This window comes from Erpetoichthys calabaricus, chromosome 3 (assembly GCF_900747795.2).
Source record: "Erpetoichthys calabaricus chromosome 3, fErpCal1.3, whole genome shotgun sequence".
Classification (NCBI taxonomy): domain Eukaryota; kingdom Metazoa; phylum Chordata; class Cladistia; order Polypteriformes; family Polypteridae; genus Erpetoichthys; species Erpetoichthys calabaricus.
The window spans coordinates 24,834,257-24,852,605 of record NC_041396.2 but is presented as its reverse complement, the minus strand read 5'-3'; the positions used below and the strand labels follow the sequence as shown (position 1 = coordinate 24,852,605).

The window sequence follows — 18,349 nt, the reverse complement described above, 5'->3', positions numbered from 1 at the left end:
TTGACTTGGTTTTTAAGACATGTTTCCCTGAATTTCTTCATCGTTCCTCTGAATTGCTTCATTTCTTTCCTTAAATGGCACCCAAACAGAAGTGAAATGTGGAGTGAGTGAGCCAACAGAAGACCAACTAAGTCAGGGCCTCAAACCCCAACCAATTTCACTCCAACCAGTTGCTTAATGAGGTGCCGAGTCTTGTCGTTAATTAAACTCGTTCTTTAATTCCATGGCTTGTTGCTGCTCTCATTGTGCAATAGCAAACATTTCCGAAATTTTGGATTTTTCTCGTTTTTTTAAGAGCAGATCAGCATTCCTGAGCCCTTCATCTATTTTCAGCTATTGTATGATGGTCACAGTTTGCTGGTCCTGTTTTGGCTCATTTTGTATCTCATTATTGTTTGGCTGCTAATTAAGGAAAAAGAAACAATTGAGGGGTCTTCAAGAGCAAGTCAATTAAAATGAATTCAAAAGAAGTTAATTAGCAGCAAAAACAGGTCACTAATTAAGAAAAGGGTTAGAATGAAAACCTGCAGCCACTGCGGCCCTCCAGTACTGGAGTTGGGCACCCCTGTACTACGGGGTTATCCCCTACTCGCTTCGCTTGCCAACCACCCTGACCTGCACTACGTGCCAGCCACTTTGCGTCTCTGCCGCTTGCATTGTGAAGAACGGGGCTGAACGCACCCCAAGAATACGCGGTCGCTCCTCTAAAACCTCCTCTTAAACGGTGATACAATGGGAAACAAATATAGTTTTTATTTTACCTCCTCTTTGCTCGATCAGCTGCTGGCTTGGTGCTTCTACTGTGCCATGTGATCTTCATCTCATGTGGCACTTCGAACATTTAAAATCCTGTACACAAGCTGTCCTACTCTTTGTCTTTTATTTTCGGCCCCATGTGTGGTTAAATCTCTTGGCACAAAGTCTCATCTCGCGGGATGTGAGTTCTTGATATTTTTTAGTTTATAATTTAAAAACAGAATAAGAATCTGAAAATCTAACAACATCACATTAAAGTTCGATAAATTCTGAAAAGAATGATACCAAACATATACAGGTGCTGGTCATAAAATTAGAATATCATGACAAAGTTGATTTATTTCAGTATTTCCATTCAAAAAGTGAAACTTGTATATTAGATTCATTCATTACACACAGACTGATGTATTTCAAATGTTTATTTCTTTTAATGTTGATGATTATAACTGACAACTAATGAAAGTCCCAAATTCAGTATCTCGGAAAATTTGAATATTGTGAAAAGGTTCAATATTGAAGACACCTGGTGCCACACTCTAATCAGCTAATTAACTCAAAACACCTGCAAAAGCCTTTAAATGGTCTCTCAATCTAGTTCTGTAGGCTACACAATCATGGGGAAGACTGCTGACTTGACAGTTGTCCAAAAAACGACCATTGACACCTTGCACAAGGAGGGCAAACACAAAAGGTCATTGCTAAAGAGGCTGGCTGTTCACAGAGCTCTGTGTCCAAGCACATTAATAGAGAGGCGAAGTGAAGGACAAGATGTGGTAGAAAAAAGTGTACAAGCAATAGGGATAACCGCACCCTGGAGAGGATTGTGAAACAAAACCCATTCAAAAATGTGGGGGAGATTCACAAAGAGTGGACTGCAGCTGGAGTCAGTGCTTCAAGAACCACCACACACAGACGTATGCAAGACATGGGTTTCAGCTGTCGCATTCCTTGTGTCAAGCCACTCTTGAACAAGAGACAGCGTCAGAAGCGCCACGCCTTTGGACTGCTGCTGAGTGGTCCAAAGTTATGTTCTCTGATGAAAGTAAATTTTGCATTTCCTTTGGAAATCAAGGTCCCAGAGTCTGGAGGAAGAGAGGAGAGGCACGGAATCCACGTTGCGTGAGGTCCAGTGTAAAGTTTCCACAGTCAGTGATGGTTTGGGGTGCCATGTCATCTGCTGGTGTTGGTCCATTGTGTTTTCTGAGGTCCAAGGTCAACACAGCCGTCTACCAGGAAGTTTTAGAGCACTTCATGCTTCCTGCTGCTGACAAACTTTATGGAGATGCAGATTTCATTTTCCAACAGGACCTGGCACCTGCACACAGTGCCAAAGCTACCAGTACCTGGTTTAAGGACCATGGTATCCCTGTCCTTGATTGGCCAGCAAACTCACCTGACCTTAACCCCATAGATATTGTGAAGAGGAAGATGCAATACGCCAGACCCAACAATTCAGAAGAGCTGAAGGCCACTATCAGAGCAACATGGGGTTTCATAACACCTGAGCAGTGCCACAGACTGATCGACTCCATGCCACGCCGCATTGCTGCAGTAATCCAGGCCAAAGGAGCTCCAACTAAATATTGAGTGCTGTACATGCTCATACTTTTCATGTTCGTACCTTTCAGTTGGCCAACATTTCTAAAAATCCTTTTTTTGCATTGGTCTTAATTGATATTCAAATTTTCCGAGATACTGAATTTGGGACTTTCATTAGTTGTCAGTTATAATCATCAATATTAAAACAAATAAACATTTGAAATACATCAGTCTGTGTGTAATGAATGAATCTAATATACAAGTTTCACTTTTTGAATGGAATTACTGAAATAAATCAACTTTGTCATGATATTCTAATTTTATGACCAGCACCTGTACAATCTTTCTTTCTTTCTTTCTCCCAGTAAGCGTTGTCCCTTTCCACCTTTCCCAGTCCTTTTATATTGGCCAATCCAGAAGTATTTCTGGGCTCCTGCTCACATGGCCTGCCAGCACTACTGGGCTGGGTGAAAATCTTCTCTCCTGTATGTTCACAGCACCCCCTGTAGGCACCCACAACACCCAACAGGGCTTAGATACAGAACTCCAAGTCCCAGGATGCCCTGTGGGAATCTGAGGCACGGCTGTAAACCAGGGGAGCTGCCCTCTTTCATCTTGGGGGAGGCAGTGCCCTAAAAAAAGCTGCCTTCTCCCATCCTTCCATATCCAGGGCGTCTCTTACAGGGGCTATATGTATCCAGAATGAATGTCATAATGTTCAAAGAAATGCTAACAAAGTGGCTTCTTCACTTTTCTGTTTCTTTAATTTCCCAGGTGGTAGAAAGCAGAAGAACATCTCCCCTGATCTTTTCGTTAGAAAGAGCGACTTTTTATGTTTTACCTGCAAAACCCAAGATGAGGAGGTATGGCGTTATATTAACATGAGTCTCAGGTCGAGCTGAAAGTGTGCCTGCCACTAGTCTGGTTACTTTATGTTAGCTTTCAGAGGTTTTTGTTCTTAATGGCTAATAAAAATTGTTTAACTTTCTTAATGGTGCTGCTCTACCTTGCAAAAAAATGTTTATTTTTTTCACTCCTGAAGAAAATTGTAGCCATCCTTTATAGATTTAATGCTCTACCTTGCAAAAAAATGTTTATTTTTTTCACTCCTGAAGAAAATTGTAGCCATCCTTTATAGATTTAATGCTGCTAAATCCACTGCTTCTGGTAATAATAATAATTCTTTGCATTTATATAGCGCTTTTCTCACTACTCAAAGCGCTCAGCAATTGCAGATTAAGGGCCTTGCTGAAGGGCCCAACAGAGCAGAGTCCCTTTTGGCATTTACGGGATTCGAACCAGCAACCTTCTGATTGCCAGTGCAGATCCCTAGCCTCAGAGCCAAAACTCCATCCTAGCAGAATTGCTCTGTCACATTCAGTATTTTAAAGACGCATGTTTAAAAAAAATTAAGAGAAAGAGATGATTTTTTTTATATTCAAATTTAAAATTATAAATTACACAGCAGTCTGCATGCCTAGGTGCAGCTGTGGCCATGGAAGTGATTAGAACCCCAGAATTTAATGATTTGGAGGGAGGGGAGGTCCCAATACTTTTGGCAACATAATGTATAACTGTAGGTAGCATGGTGCCGCAGTGGTAGTGCTTCTGCCTCGCAGGGTCTGCATCCCAGTCCTCCCAGCGTGGAGTTTGCACGTTCTCTCTGTGTCTCTGTGGTGCTCCGGTTTCATCCTACAGTCCAAAGACATGCAGGTTAGGAGGATTGGAGATGCTAATTTGGCCCTGGAGTGTGTGTCCTGTGATGGACTGGTGTGGTGTCCAGGGTTTGTTCCTGCCTAGTTCACCATTGTTGGTGGGATAGGCTCCAGGAACCTGCAACCCTGATCTGGATTAAGTAGTAATAATAAAAATAATAATACATTTTAAAAAGACACAAAACTGTTTTAAATATAATTGTTATGTACAAAACATAGTGACTTTTCCTTTTATATTCCTCTGGTGTTTCACAGTTAGATTGACCAGATTTTTAAAGACCCCACACCATGACACAAGTCATTAATCCAGCTAGTGTGCTGGACACAAATAAAATGGAAGAACTGGAAGGTTTTTGATTCTGCATGCCATGTACAAATGCTCAAAAGAAGTCAAAATCCTGGTCCCCCTTCACATTTCGGTTACCTAAAAACAGGACAAACTTTACATTTTGTTCAATTCTGGGACACAATATACAAGAACAAGACTGCCCCGGGGGGAGAAAAAAACGGAACGTCTAATCAGCCATACTGGGATGCATAGCTTGAAATCTGGATGGTCCCAGTCAAGCTGGATCATCTGGTCACCTGTTTATGGTGGAATGACCAACAGAAACCTGCTAACAGACTCCCTCCGTCTACCGCCCTCAAAAATCGATAAAGCCAGTAACTTCTGTTGTCTCCATAAAAGATGGCTGTGTGTTCTACCTGTTTATGGCCTACCTTTAATATAGTGTATTCATTAGTGTCTATTTGTGTTGGCTATCTTTAATATAGTGCCTTCATGTCCATCTTTCTCAGTATTGTCTATTATTTATATAATATCCTATCATCTATCCTTCTGTCTATCTTTTAGTTATCTTTAATACAATGCCTTAAAATCTATCCTGTCTACTGTATGTATTAGCTATCTTTAATATAGTGAATTAATATCTATCTATCTATATATAGATTGGCAGTCTTTTATAGAGTGCCATAATATTTATTTCTATGTATTGGCTATCTTTAATATAGTGCCTTCATATCTGTCTTTCCCTGTTTTGTCAATCATTAATATAATACCCTGTCATCTGTCATTCCGTGTGTTAGTTATATTTGATAAAGTGTATTAATATCTACCTTTGTATCAATGTATCAACTATGTTTTACAGTATATAGTCCCTTAATATCTATCTATCTATAATATAATCTCTATATATAATCTTCATTTGGATCTTCATCTTTGTTTGTCCGCAAATGAATTAGAAGAAGAAGCACTAGATGGCAGTAGAGAGACAGCTAAAACATAGGCATTGCATTAAGAATCTCCTCCTGGCTTATACTACTGAAGACTGTAGTACTCCAGTCACACCTCAAAACACAGACATTCAAACTAAACAAATTGTTGTGCTTTAAATTAACTAATCTTTATATATAATGTTCATTTGGATCTTGATCTTTGTTTGTCCACAAATTCCACGCATGCGTAGACCACATCTATCTATCTATCTATCTATCTATCTATCTATCTATCTATCAATCATATACAGTGATCCCTCGCTATATCGCGCTTCGCCTTTCGCGGCTTCACTCCATCGCGGATTTTATATGTAAGCATATTTAAATATATATCGCGGATTTTTCGCTGCTTCGCGGGTTTCTGCGGACAATAGGTCTTTTAATTTCTGGTACATGCTTCCTCAGTTGGTTTGCCCAGTTGATTTCATTGGCAGATGGCTGAGAAGCTATCCAGCTTACTTTCTCTCTTCCTCTCTCTCTCTCTCTCTCTCTTGCGCTGACGTAGGGGGGTGTGAGCAGGGGGGCTGTGTGCAGCTGCTTCCTGAAGGACAGGCTGCACGGAGCTTCGCATACTTAAAAGCTCAAAGGGCACGTATTGATTTTCTGTGGCTCTCTCTCTCTCTCTTCCTGCTCCTGACAGAGGGGGTGTGAGCTGCCGCCTTCAACAGCTTTGTACCGGCGGTGCTTCGCATACTTAAAAGCCAAAAAGCCCTATTGATTTTTTTTTTGACTGCTTGCTTTGCACTCCTTTGAAAAGGAAGATATGTTTGCATTCTTTTAATTGTGAGACAGAACTGTCATCTCTGTCTTGTCAAGGAGCACAGTTTAAACTTTTGAAAAAGAGACAAATGTTTGTTTGCAGTGTTTGAATAACGTTCCTGTCTCTCTACAACCTCCTGTGTTTCTGGGCAAATCTGTGACCCAAGCATGACAATATAAAAATAACCATATAAACATATGGTTTCTACTTCGCGGATTTTCTTATTTCGCGGGTGGCTCTGGAACGCAACCCCCGCGATGGAGGAGGGATTACTGTAGTGCCTTTCATATCTATCTATCTATCATACAGTGCCTTTCATATCTATCTATCTATCTATCATATAGTGCCTTTCATATCTATCTATCTATCTATCATATAGTGCTTTTCATATCTATCTATCTATCTATCTATATGATAAATTAAAAAAGGTAATTATGAAATAAATAATAACTTGAAAAAGTGCAATGCTATATATAAATGAGTCATTACATTTTGAAAAACCACAACAATACACATAAAAGACAGATTGATTGATAGAAGACAAAATCAGGTTAAAAGAGACCAATAAATAATAAGCTATTTTGAAATGTGCCACCAACAAAAGTTTCAATATAAAATACATATAAACAGCCTTTAAAAATAACTAATGGTTTTAACTAAAACCTGCAAAAGTCAAAATAAAAGTCCTGTACATATATGAAACCGAATAAAAGTGATGCAGCGTTTCAAGTAGAATTGATGCTTAGTGTTATCTACTGTAATATTGTGTTATATTTTGCAATTATTTTACAAGATGTTGATTTACGCAGTTCATTTATAAACAGAAACATTGGATGCATTTTGCCTTGAAATCAATAGTGATATGACACTTGTGTTTGAATTTTAATGAGCGACAAAGCTCTGCAGTGAATAACGAATGTCTCTATTCAGCAGGTCTCGTATTTCTTGTTTATTTCAACCCTTAGGCCAGGGACACACACCTAATATATCAAACATTCTAAAAATGATGAGCCAATTTAAATAACATTTGGCTTTTTTGGATTAAGGACCCACCCCCCAGGAGGCTGGCCACGCCCCTACAATTCCATGTAAGGTACCTCAGAGCATGCGCAGGATAATAATATAATAATATCAGGTATAACAAGTACATTATGTTGAGATTTAGATCAGGACGGCTCTATGACCCCTGCAGCAGGACACAATCGGGTATCTTTTATATAACTAATCCTACACGCTGTCCTGCTTATTTTATCCATCCATCCATTTTCCAACCCGCTGAATCCGAACACAGGGTCATGGGGGTCTGCTGGAGCCAACCCCAGCCAACAAAGGGCACAAGGCAGGAATAAATCCTGGGCAGGGTGCCAACCCACCGCAGTGCTTATCTTATCAGTAATTTCCATGACTTCTCATTATGTGTTCTTTATTTTTTTATTCTCACTGGTATAGACTAACAAGGAAACGCCAAACAGCATTCCAGATATGGAGTTAAAGAAAGGAACTGACAATCCATCCTTTGATGTTAAGGAAGAAAATCTCCAAGAAAAAATGGAAAAGAAAACCGTTCTTTAGTACAACAGAAGAGGAAGGCAGGGACACCACTTGTCCTTCATTGGTCTCCTACAGTGGCCCTCACCTGGAATCCTGCAGCATCTTCAGTCCTGAAGTGGAGCTGCTCAAAGGTTGACTTCACTGCCATTGATTTGTCTGATCAGTGCTGTAAATAAAACACCAAATTCTCTCCATTTGTTTTTTGATTTCTTCCAGTGTTTTAGTTTGTTGACTGAATGGTCCTCCAAATATCAATCGAAAGTCTGCTAAGGTCTAACCGCCTGCTCACAAACTGCTGGCGCTGGAGTTAGTGTTGTTGGCTCTCAGCTCACGGCTCAGTTTGAAGTCTGTCATGCATACAGGTTTTTAGGAAGGTCATGATTCATTTTTGCATGTGACTTGTATTTTTATTTTGTTTCAAAAATGTTAATTTATGACATCATATTTGTGATCTTTCCATGGCACCACTTTCTGTCATGATATGCAGAGTGTGCATGGCCATCTTGTGTAGTTCTTCATAGTCACAGCCATATTGTTTATGGTTGCTATGTTAGTTGCTAGTCATGTGACACGAGTCACATGATGTAGCTCAGCGATTCTCAACCTTTAAGTATTTACGACCCGAGTTTTCATAACAGTTTTAATCACGCCCCCTAACGTTTTTTTGAAACCCCAATAAAATTTATTCCTATATTTTTTGCTGCCGATACATTTTAACAGCTTTCATAATTAGTGACCAGTTTTTGCATTTAATTAACTCTTTCTCCTTGATTTTAATTGACTTGCTATTTAAGACTCCATCCATTTTCCAACCCGCTGAATCCAAACACAGGGTCACGGTGGTCTGCTGGAACCAATCCCAGCCAACACATGGCACAAGGCAGGAACCAATCCCAGGCAGGGTGCCAACCCACCGCAGGACACACACAAACAGACCCACACACACACACTAGGGCCAATTTAGAATCGCCAATCCACCTAACCTGCATGTCTTTGGACTGTGGGAGGAAACCCACGCAGACACGGGGAGAACATGCAAACTCCACGCAGGGAGGACCCGGGAAGTGAACCCAGGTCTCCTAACAACAGCAACATTTATTTATATAGCACATATTTATACAAAAAGTAGCTCAAAGTGCTTTACATAATGAAGAAAAGAAAAATAAAAGACAAAATAAGAAATGAAAATAAGACAACATTAGTTAACATAGAAAAGGAGTAAGGTCCGATGACCAGGGTGGACAGAAAAAACAAAAAAAAAAAACTCCAGAAAGCAAGGCAGCAGCGCTACCACTGTGCCACCGTGCTGCTATTTAAGACTCAGACTCCTTAATTATTTCCCTTCTCCATAATCATCAGCCAAACAATAATGAGATATAAAGTCAGCCATAGCATGACCAGCTAGCCCTGTGTCCATCATACAATATCTGAAAATAAAGAAAGGTGGAGGTCTCAGTAATGCTAATCTGCTTGAGTTCTTAAAAAAAAATCAACAGTGTTGGAAATGTCTACTAAGACTGAACGAGAGCAGCAACAAGTCACGGAATGAAAGGACGGGTTTGATTAACAGCAACAACCGGCTTCTAATTAAGAAACTGGCTGGAGTTTGAGGCCCCCTGACTTAGCTGGTTATCTGTTGGCTCATCTCACAGCTCATTTCTGTTTGGGTGTCGTTTAAGAAAAAAATGAAGAAATTCAGAGGACTGAATCTTAAAAACAAGTCAATTAAAATAAAAGGAAAATCAGTCAATTAACAGATTGGGACCAGAGTGCAGTTATGCAACGAGTGACACCTCCGCACCACACTGGAACAGTGTGAGGTGTTTTACAGTGGCGGGAGCGCCAATCCTGCCACCGACCCCCGAGTTTTCCTTGCAAGTTGAAGGACTTGCTTGCAGGGTTGGATGAAGATTAACATCACACTCACCAGGACAAAGCAATTGTAGGTTAAGGGCCTTGCTCAAGGGCCCATCTATCTATTACTGTATACAGTGTATCTATTATATAGTGTCTTTCAATCTATCTATCTATCTATCTATTACTGTATACAGTGTATCTATTATATAGTGCCTATCTATCTATCTATTACTGTATATAGTGTATCTATTGTATAGTGCCTTTCTATCTATCTATGTATATAGTGTATTTATCTATCTATCTCTGTATATAGTGTATCTATTATATAGTGCCTATCTATCTATCACTGTATATAGTGTATCTATTGTATAGTGCCTTTCTATCTATTACTGTATATAGTGAATCTATTATATAGTGCCTTTCTATCTATCTATCATATACAGTAATCCCTCCTCCATCGCGGGGGTTGCGTTCCAGAGCCACCTGCGAAATAAGAAAATCCGCGAAGTAGAAACCATATGTTTATATGGTTATTTTTATTTTGTCATGCTTGGGTCACAGATTTGCGCAGAAACACAGGAGGTTGTAGAGAGACAGGAACGTTATTCAAACACTGCAAACAAACATTTGTCTCTTTTTCAAAAGTTTAAACTGTGCTCCATGACAAGACAGAGATGACAGTTCAGTCTCACAATTAAAAGAATGCAAACATATCTTCCTCTTCAAAGGAGCAAACAAATCAATAGGGCTGTTTGGCTTTTAAGTATGCGAAGCACCGCGGCACAAAGCTGTTGAAGGCGGCAGCTCACACCCCCTCCGTCAGGAGCAGAGAGAGAGAGAGAGAGAGAGAGATAAAAAAATCAATACGTGCCCTTCGAGCTTTTAAGTATGCGAAGCACCGTGCAGCATGTCGTTTCAGGAAGCAGCTGCACAAAAGATAGCAACGTGAAGATAATCTTTCAGCATTTTTAGACGAGCGTCCGTATCGTCTAGGTGTGCGAACAGCCCCCCTGCTCAATCCCCCTACGTCAGGATCAGAGAAAGTCAGCGCAAGAGAGAGAAAAAGTAAGCTGGGTAGCTTCTCAGCCATCTGCCAATAGCGTCCCTTGTATGAAATCAACTGGGCAAACCAACTGAGGAAGCATGCACCAGAAATTAAAAGACCCATTGTCCTCAGAAACCCGCGAAGCAGCGAAAAATCCGCGATATATATTTAAATATGCTTACATATAAAATCCGCGATGAAGTGAAGCCGCGAAAGGCGAAGCGATATAGCGAGGGATTACTGTAGTGCCTTTCATATCTATCTATCTATCACTGTATATAGTGTATCTATTATATAGTGCCTATCATGGAGTAAGGGAGTGTGATGTGAGTGAAGGGACAAGCATCAGAAGAGAGAAAATCATGAGGTATTAGTCATGGACTTAGAGGATAATAGAAAGTGTGACAAGTGGGACAACTGCAATCAGAATAACATCGTGCATCATGGAGTGTCTGGGAAAGACTGAGACCCTGGGCCAGATCTATCTATCTATCTATCTGTCTGATATAGTGCCTTTCATATCTATCTATCACTGTATATAGTGTATCTATTATATAGTGCCTTTCTATCTATCTATCTATTGGCAGTCTTTTATAGAGTGCCATAATATTTATTTATCTATTAATGCATTGGTTATCTTTAATATAGTGCTTTCATATCTATATGAACTCTTTTGGGATTCCACCCAATGGGATGATACGCGGAAGAGCGTCCCGAAGCAACCGCAGGCTCCCAGTCGCTGTAGCAGTTTGCCGTAAAAGCGAATCTGAAAAGATTGTGGACATGCTATAAGCGCCTGCCATTGATGGGTGATACAAGGAACATTATAAATGCAGGAGCACAGTATTACTTGGCCACTAACCTGGTTACTGCTGTGTCTGTGTATAGGGGAGTGGCAGATCCCACTACAATAAATAACTGTGCTGTTCCTGTTTCACGCTGAATAAAGCTGGTGTTGCTAAAGTACTGATACTCAGCTTCGTGTTTTGGGGTGCATGACAGAGACTCACACGTCACAGCACACACACACACACACGTGGTCACCATGTTATAGTAAACCGTATACGCTCACACGGATGTTGACTATATGAGTGAGGCACGCCGACTGAGAACGAGAATGGGAGACGATTACCCACAATCCCGCAGTGAGAGAGAGAGAGAAGAACCATCAGCTCATTTGTGATCACGTGATGCTCGCCAGACAAAACATATACGGACTACTCGTATAGCAAGATCTCTCTCATTTATCAAGTCAAAATTTATTAAAAATTTTAGCTCGTCTTGCAAAACACTCGCAGACCAAGTTACTCGCAGTCCAGGGTTACACTGTATTTTGTTTTTGCTGTAAGTTCTTTCCCGCTGTCCATGCTTAAAAATACAGTGGATTGCACATTTTATGTCTATAAGTTAATCAAACACTAACTCTGCACTCCTAGAAATCTTACAGGCCTCTGTGGTGACCACTTATAAACATCTCCCTGGACATCTTTGAATGGTGCATTCTGGTCAACCCCCCCACATCACAGCTCACTTGCTGTTGTCTGCGGGGTGAACCAATTCAAATTAAGGGGGGGGTGTTATGTTGAATGGAGAGGTTGAGTCTAACTCCTCAGTAGGGACTTTTTAACCAAAGCGCCTGCCCATCCCGCACATTTCTGGTTCTGTCTGACCACTGAGAATGTCTGCTTGTGTTGTGTGGAGTGGAGCGGAGTGCTGCTTGTGCTTCGGTAAGATCTCGACAGGAGGGATTCTGTCTTCTGTTCCCTGTTGTTATAATACTCTACACAGACGTTTTTGGCAAGCATATTTATTAGACTTTGTGCCAGTTTGGCTTGGCACATTTGTATTTTTGTGCTCAGTGATGATGGGTTTGTGTTGTTAGACATGTTCACTGTCAGGTCTGGCCCGGCCAATTGGATGGCCTTTTTAAAAACACTCTATTTCAAATGATTTGATATAATATTAAATATATAATAATGTGTTTGTAATTTTGTAATTTAAATAGACTATGAGCTGATTTATATATTCCCATTCATATCAATAAAAATAATAATTATAATATTAATAATAATACATAGCACTGGTAAGGCGCCTTGCCTTTCACAGCCTCATGTGGACTATAGGTATATATTTGTTTTTAATGAATTTCACAATTCTTGGTGAATGATTTCAAAGGAAAGTAGCAGTTTTTTACAAATAATAGGAAGGAAAACAAATGTAACTTAAACATTTTAGGATTAAGCATATATTTTGTTTACAAAAGATGTAGACACAAACCTAATAATAATAGGACATAATGATAAATTGGTTAATTGCTTGATTGCAGTTTCATTTTATAAACAGAGTACCAGTTTTTTAAAAAGTAAAAACAATAATATGTTACATGGCCAAAAGTTTGTGGACTTCGACTTCAGACCATCTCACCCGTATAATGGTGAAGGACACCCCGATTCCAAAGCAATGGCTGTTAATACGGAGATGTCTCCATTTGTAGCTCTAACAGCTTCCAGATGTCTGGGTGGTTTGAGGTGTTCCCCTCATCGGACCACTGTTAGTAGGTACTCACCACAGCTGACCAGGAGTACCCCACATGCCTTTCTGTTCTGGAAATGCTCTGATTCAGTCAAGTGTAGGGAATCCATTCCCAGGAATTCGGGAATCCCACATGTCATACCCGGGAAAAGTAGTGTTTCTTCCCAATGAAGAGGCGTATCCACAAGAATTAAAAGATTTGTTGTTTGGTGAAAGAGAAATCCTTATATGCGAGTGGCACAGACAAGAAGTGGCTGGCGCGTATTACCAGCCCGGGGTTGGCGAGCGAAGAGAGCAGGTGGCTAAGCCCCCTAGTAGTAACAAAAGACAAAAGAGATCATAAAGAGTTGAGGTACCAAATGGCGAACCCTGTATTACTGTTGAAAAATAATACACACAAATTCTAAATAATTATTAGAACATCTTCTCAGACACAAGTCCAAATATGAACTGACTCCAGTTTTAAGTCCTTTTGGCAGGAAGAGGCAGGTCCCATTGGATGGACACCAGAAGTGATGTCAGTGGTGGCATAGCCATCAATCTTCTGGTTTGCAAAGAAGGAGAATGAGAAAAAGCATTAGGACACAGTGCCAACCCCTGGAGCATCTCTAGTGCCTTTAAGCCGTCTCTTATGTACATATGTACGCGTGTGACAGTAAATATATATTGGCCTTTGGAGTGCACTTATCTGGTCCTCCAATCTAAGAAATGTTGAGGAAAGTAAAAACATGTGAGAACGTTGGATTTATTACATCTAAAGGTAATAAAGAAAGTTACAGAACTTTGGAGGCAAAAACACAACAAATGAGGCTTTAAAGCAAAAATGAAAAAGACCCTTCACACCTCCCTGTCTACACTTTCTATGTTCCTCCCTCCTTGCTACTCTCTTCTCCTTTCTCCTGTCAAGTGAACTCTCGTCCACCTGATTCCAAGTTTGCCTCTTTATTACCAGATCGTCAGACTACTTCCAAGGTTACCTCTGGTTTCTTTGCAAGTACTTCCAGGTTAGGCATAGCTCTACAAAGTCTCTCTCAGGTAGTCTGCCCAGTGCTCCCTCTGGTGGTCCGAGGTATAACTGCCACACTGCTGGCTCATTTTTAACGAAACAGCAAGACAAGCATGCAGGGCCTCAGTAGCAGCATCCTTCTGGCAGCAGATTAACATTTACTTATGTAGCTGACACCTTTATACAAGGTGACTTACCACATTTGACATACATGTCATGTAGTTTTTTAACCTGCTTAATCATTGCCAGGGTATTAGCTTGGGGGCTGGAGCCTATCCCACCCAGCATGAGGGAACCAGTCTATCACAGGGCAACCTTGAACCTTGGTCTCCTTACTGTGAGGCAGAGGCAATACCGCTGCACATTTAAAATACAAGTGGTTACATTTCTTTTGCTTTTCTAATTGGAGTGCAGGCAGGTGAAATGACTTGCTCAGGGTCACATAGTGTCAGCAGTGGGATTTGAACCCTCAACATCAGGGTTTGAGGTCCAAAACCTTAACCACTACTTTTATTGGCCACTTCCACTGTGAGCTCCTTATTATTACATCCCCTGACTAATTCAAGGAACACCTTTTTCCTGCATCTCCAACTGGTATCCCTGCTGGAGCAGGTTAAGTGGGGGCATCCAGTCTGGGATGTGTTGATTCAGGTCCTGACCCCAGTCACCTTTACAAATATATATACCTTACAAGTGTCTGTGTCACTTGGGTTACTACATCATTGTCATTTCAACAGATGGTACATCACAAACATCCATCCATCCATTTTCCAACCCGCTGAATCTGAACATAGGGTCACGGGGGTCTGCTGGAGCCAATCCCAGCCAACACAGGGCACAAGGCAGGAACCAATCCTGGGCAGGGTGCCAACCCACCGCAGGACACACACAAACACACCCACACACCAAGCACACACTAGGGCCAATTTAGAATCACCAATCCACCGAACCTGCATGTCTTTGGACTGTGGGAGGAAACCCACGCAGACACGGAGAGAACATGCAAACTCCACACAGGGAGGACCCGGGAAGCGAACCCAGGTCCCCAGATCTCCCAACTGCGAGGCAGCAGCGCTACCCACTGCGCCACAGTGCCGCCCCATCACAAACATGTATAGTAATAAAGTGCATTGCATTTGTTATTCCAGCAGATGGCGTATAACTAAAACTTGTAGGAATGCATTTTATTATTACAAATATTTGTGATGAGACAACTGTTGGAAAGACAAATGCAAAATGTACTCCAATAGAAGGTCCATTGCAACTATTAACACTAAGGTCTTTGTTGATTATTTAGATTTCAACCCATTTTAGAGAGATAGCCCAGCTAGTGTATATTTACATTGTGATGGATGGCACACATGGGCAGGCATCCCAGCTGGGATGGGGAATGGATTCCTTATTTGGATGGGAGGCCAGCCCAATGATGCCATAAGAATCTGGGTGAAGATCAACCTGTTGCACCCAGAAGACAGGCAGAAAAAGCCAATGTGACAGTGGGTACACTAGCATCTCGGTCGTGTTGGACCTATGACAATACCTGGCCGGGAGGACAGTATAATAGAAGGACAGGGGTAGACAACCCAGATGGACTACGGGCTCCCCCGACATAACAGAAGGCAGCCTTCCAGGGCGGTTGTACCTGCGCAAATACCCACCAGGCACAACGGATGGTGTAGTCCTCAAGGACAGCCTTGCTGGGTTCAGTGGGGGCCACCAGGGGGTGCTACAGGGATTCTTCATCCCTGCTTTATGGGACCTCCATTTTACCTGGAAGTGCTTCCATCGGGCTATGCCCTAGCACTGGAAGAAGCTGCTGGACCTCATCCAGGCGAGTCAGAGTCGGGTGGAAGTGGACAAAGCTTGCCGGGGAGGTGGAGAAACGAGAAGAGAACGTGAACAGTATTATGTTTATTGCACTACTGGATTCTTTTGTGGAAAGTAGCTGTAAAAATAAGCCAACTTTTTTTAAACAGGACTCATGTCTGTGAGGTTGTGTCTGGGGTTGGGTGATCTCTATCACCCTCTAGTGGTCACAAGATATAAAGTAGTAATAAGAATCAAGTCCAAAAAACCCGGATTGGTCTGTTTATCATAACTAAGAAACAAAACAGGCACTTAATGGTGCAGAATAACAAAACAAATTGTAACTACAGCCATCCAGACTCTGTGAAAATATCTTGGTCGAGCAGGTCTGGCTTGGTGGAGCTCCTTCTTGTGGTTGTCTCATATCCAAAATGAAACTCCTCTTTCCACAGACTTTACTGGGCGGAGTCAGATATCTTCACTCGGCGTCTTCTCTGTGTCTTGGAGGAAGAAGGAGGTGATACCGTAAGCAACGTCGCCCCCTCTTGACCTGGAGTGGTATTAACATACGTACCGCTGACGGGCACGGAAGGCTAATCTCTGATGCACATTTGTAACAATATACAGAGTAATGTTTGGAACAAAGACACATTTTTCTTTGATTTACCTCTTTGATCTACAGGTTAAAATTACAAATCAAACAAAATTCTTGTTTTTCAGCCTAATAATGGTTTCTTTGACTTCCATTGGCACATCTCTTGTCTTTTGTGTTGAACAATGGCAACTACAGTACAGACTCCACAGGGCTGTAGCAGGCCGAGGTATTTATGAAGCCATGAAACACACCTGAGGAATCACAAACACATGCAACGGCAATTTTCCCAAATGTTATAGTGCCTTGAATTGGAGGGGGGGGGGGGGGGGGGGGGGGTAGGGGGTTGGGTCAAAAAAAGTGTTGTCATTTCCACATGGTGTGACCAAAATGTATGAAAATCCCCTTAAATGATGGTCTGCAATGTGTACTTTTAATCCATCCATCCACTCTCCAACCCGCTATATCCTAACACAGGGTCACGGGGGTCTGCAGGAGCCAATCCCAGCCAACACAGGACGCAAGGCAGGAAACAAACCCCGGGCAGGGCGCCAACCCACCACAGGGTGCGCGTGCGCGCACACACACACACACACCAAGCACATAGTAGGGACAATTTAGAATCGCCAATGCACCTGAATTGTTTGATTTGTAATTTTAAAACTGTGAAGCAGAGAGGCGTAATTCAAGGAAAAGCAACGTGTCTTTGTTCCCAAACATTATGGAGGGCACTTCATAAATGCAGGCTGACATGAATGCACTTTGGTTAGCACTGTGGCCCCTCCAGCTCCAGGAGTCTGAGGCCCACATCTCCACGGGTTCACCTCGCCCACCAGAGAGGAGTTCACGTTAGGTTGACGTTTAACTACAAACTGCGACTAAGCACTGATGTGCACATAAAGGTGCCTCGCATCCCATCGTGTCAGATTCAGACATGGGTGTCACAATTAAAGCACCGGGTACGCTTCTCCTTCATCTGTTCTGTGAATATCTGTCAAAAGTTTATATACTGTTGGTTAATTTAAGTTTAATTAGTTACTGTAATCTATGATTGTAAATGTACGAGTTATTACATTTTTTCACTTGTGGCAATCAACTTTTGCTGCCCGTCCTATTAATACATCCATCCATCCATCCATTATCCAACCTGCAATATCCTAACTACAGGGTCATGGGAGTCTGCTGGAGCCAATCCCAGCCAATGCAGGGCGCAAGGAAAGAAACAAACCCGGACAGGGCGCCAACCCACCACAGGACACACACAAACACACACTAGGGACAATTTAGGATCGCCAATGCACCTAACCTGCATGTCTCTGGACTGTGAGAGGAAACCGGAGCACCCGGAGGAAACTCCACACAGGGAGGACCCGGGAAGCGAACCCGGGTCTCCTAACTGCAAGGCAGCAGCGCTACTCATTGCGCCACCGTGCGTCCTATTACAATACATCCATCCATCCATTTTCCAACTCGCTGAATCTGAACACAGGGTCACAGGGGTCTGCCGGAGCCAATCCCAGCCAACACAGGGCACAAGGCAGGAACCAATCCCGGGCAGGGTGCCAACCCACCGCAGGACACACACAAACATACCCACACACCAAGCACAACCTACGGACAATTTAGGATCGCCAATGCACCTAACCTGCATGTCTTTGGACTGTGGTTGGAAACCCACGCAGACACGGGGAGAACGTGCAAACTCCACGCTGGGTGGACCCGGGAAGCAAAACCCGGGTCTCCTAATTGCAAGGCAGCAGCGCTTACCCATTGCGCCACCGTGCCTCCTATTACAATACAATTTACTATTTGTATAGCCCAAAATCACACAAGAAGTGCCGCAATGGGCTTTAACAGGCCATGCCTCTTGACAGCCCCCCAGCCTTAACTCTCTAAGACCAGGAAAAACTCCCAA

The 18,349-nt window shown here is 42.1% G+C and overlaps 2 protein-coding genes across 3 annotated transcripts in view; one reads left to right on the top strand and one right to left on the bottom strand.

The window, feature by feature from the left end:
• slc5a8l (solute carrier family 5 member 8, like) overlaps positions 1–7,784 on the top strand; it is an 86,528-nt gene extending 78,744 nt beyond the window's left edge. The window contains exons 14-15 of the mRNA XM_028796489.2: positions 3,070–3,158; positions 7,495–7,784. Of these exons, the coding sequence (XP_028652322.1) occupies positions 3,070–3,158; positions 7,495–7,617 (212 nt within the window). The 3' untranslated portion in view covers positions 7,618–7,784. The remainder of the gene's footprint in view (positions 1–3,069; positions 3,159–7,494) is intronic.
• slc25a55a (solute carrier family 25 member 55a) overlaps positions 1–18,349 on the bottom strand; it is a 640,168-nt gene that overhangs the window by 299,195 nt on the left and 322,624 nt on the right. The window lies entirely within an intron of this gene.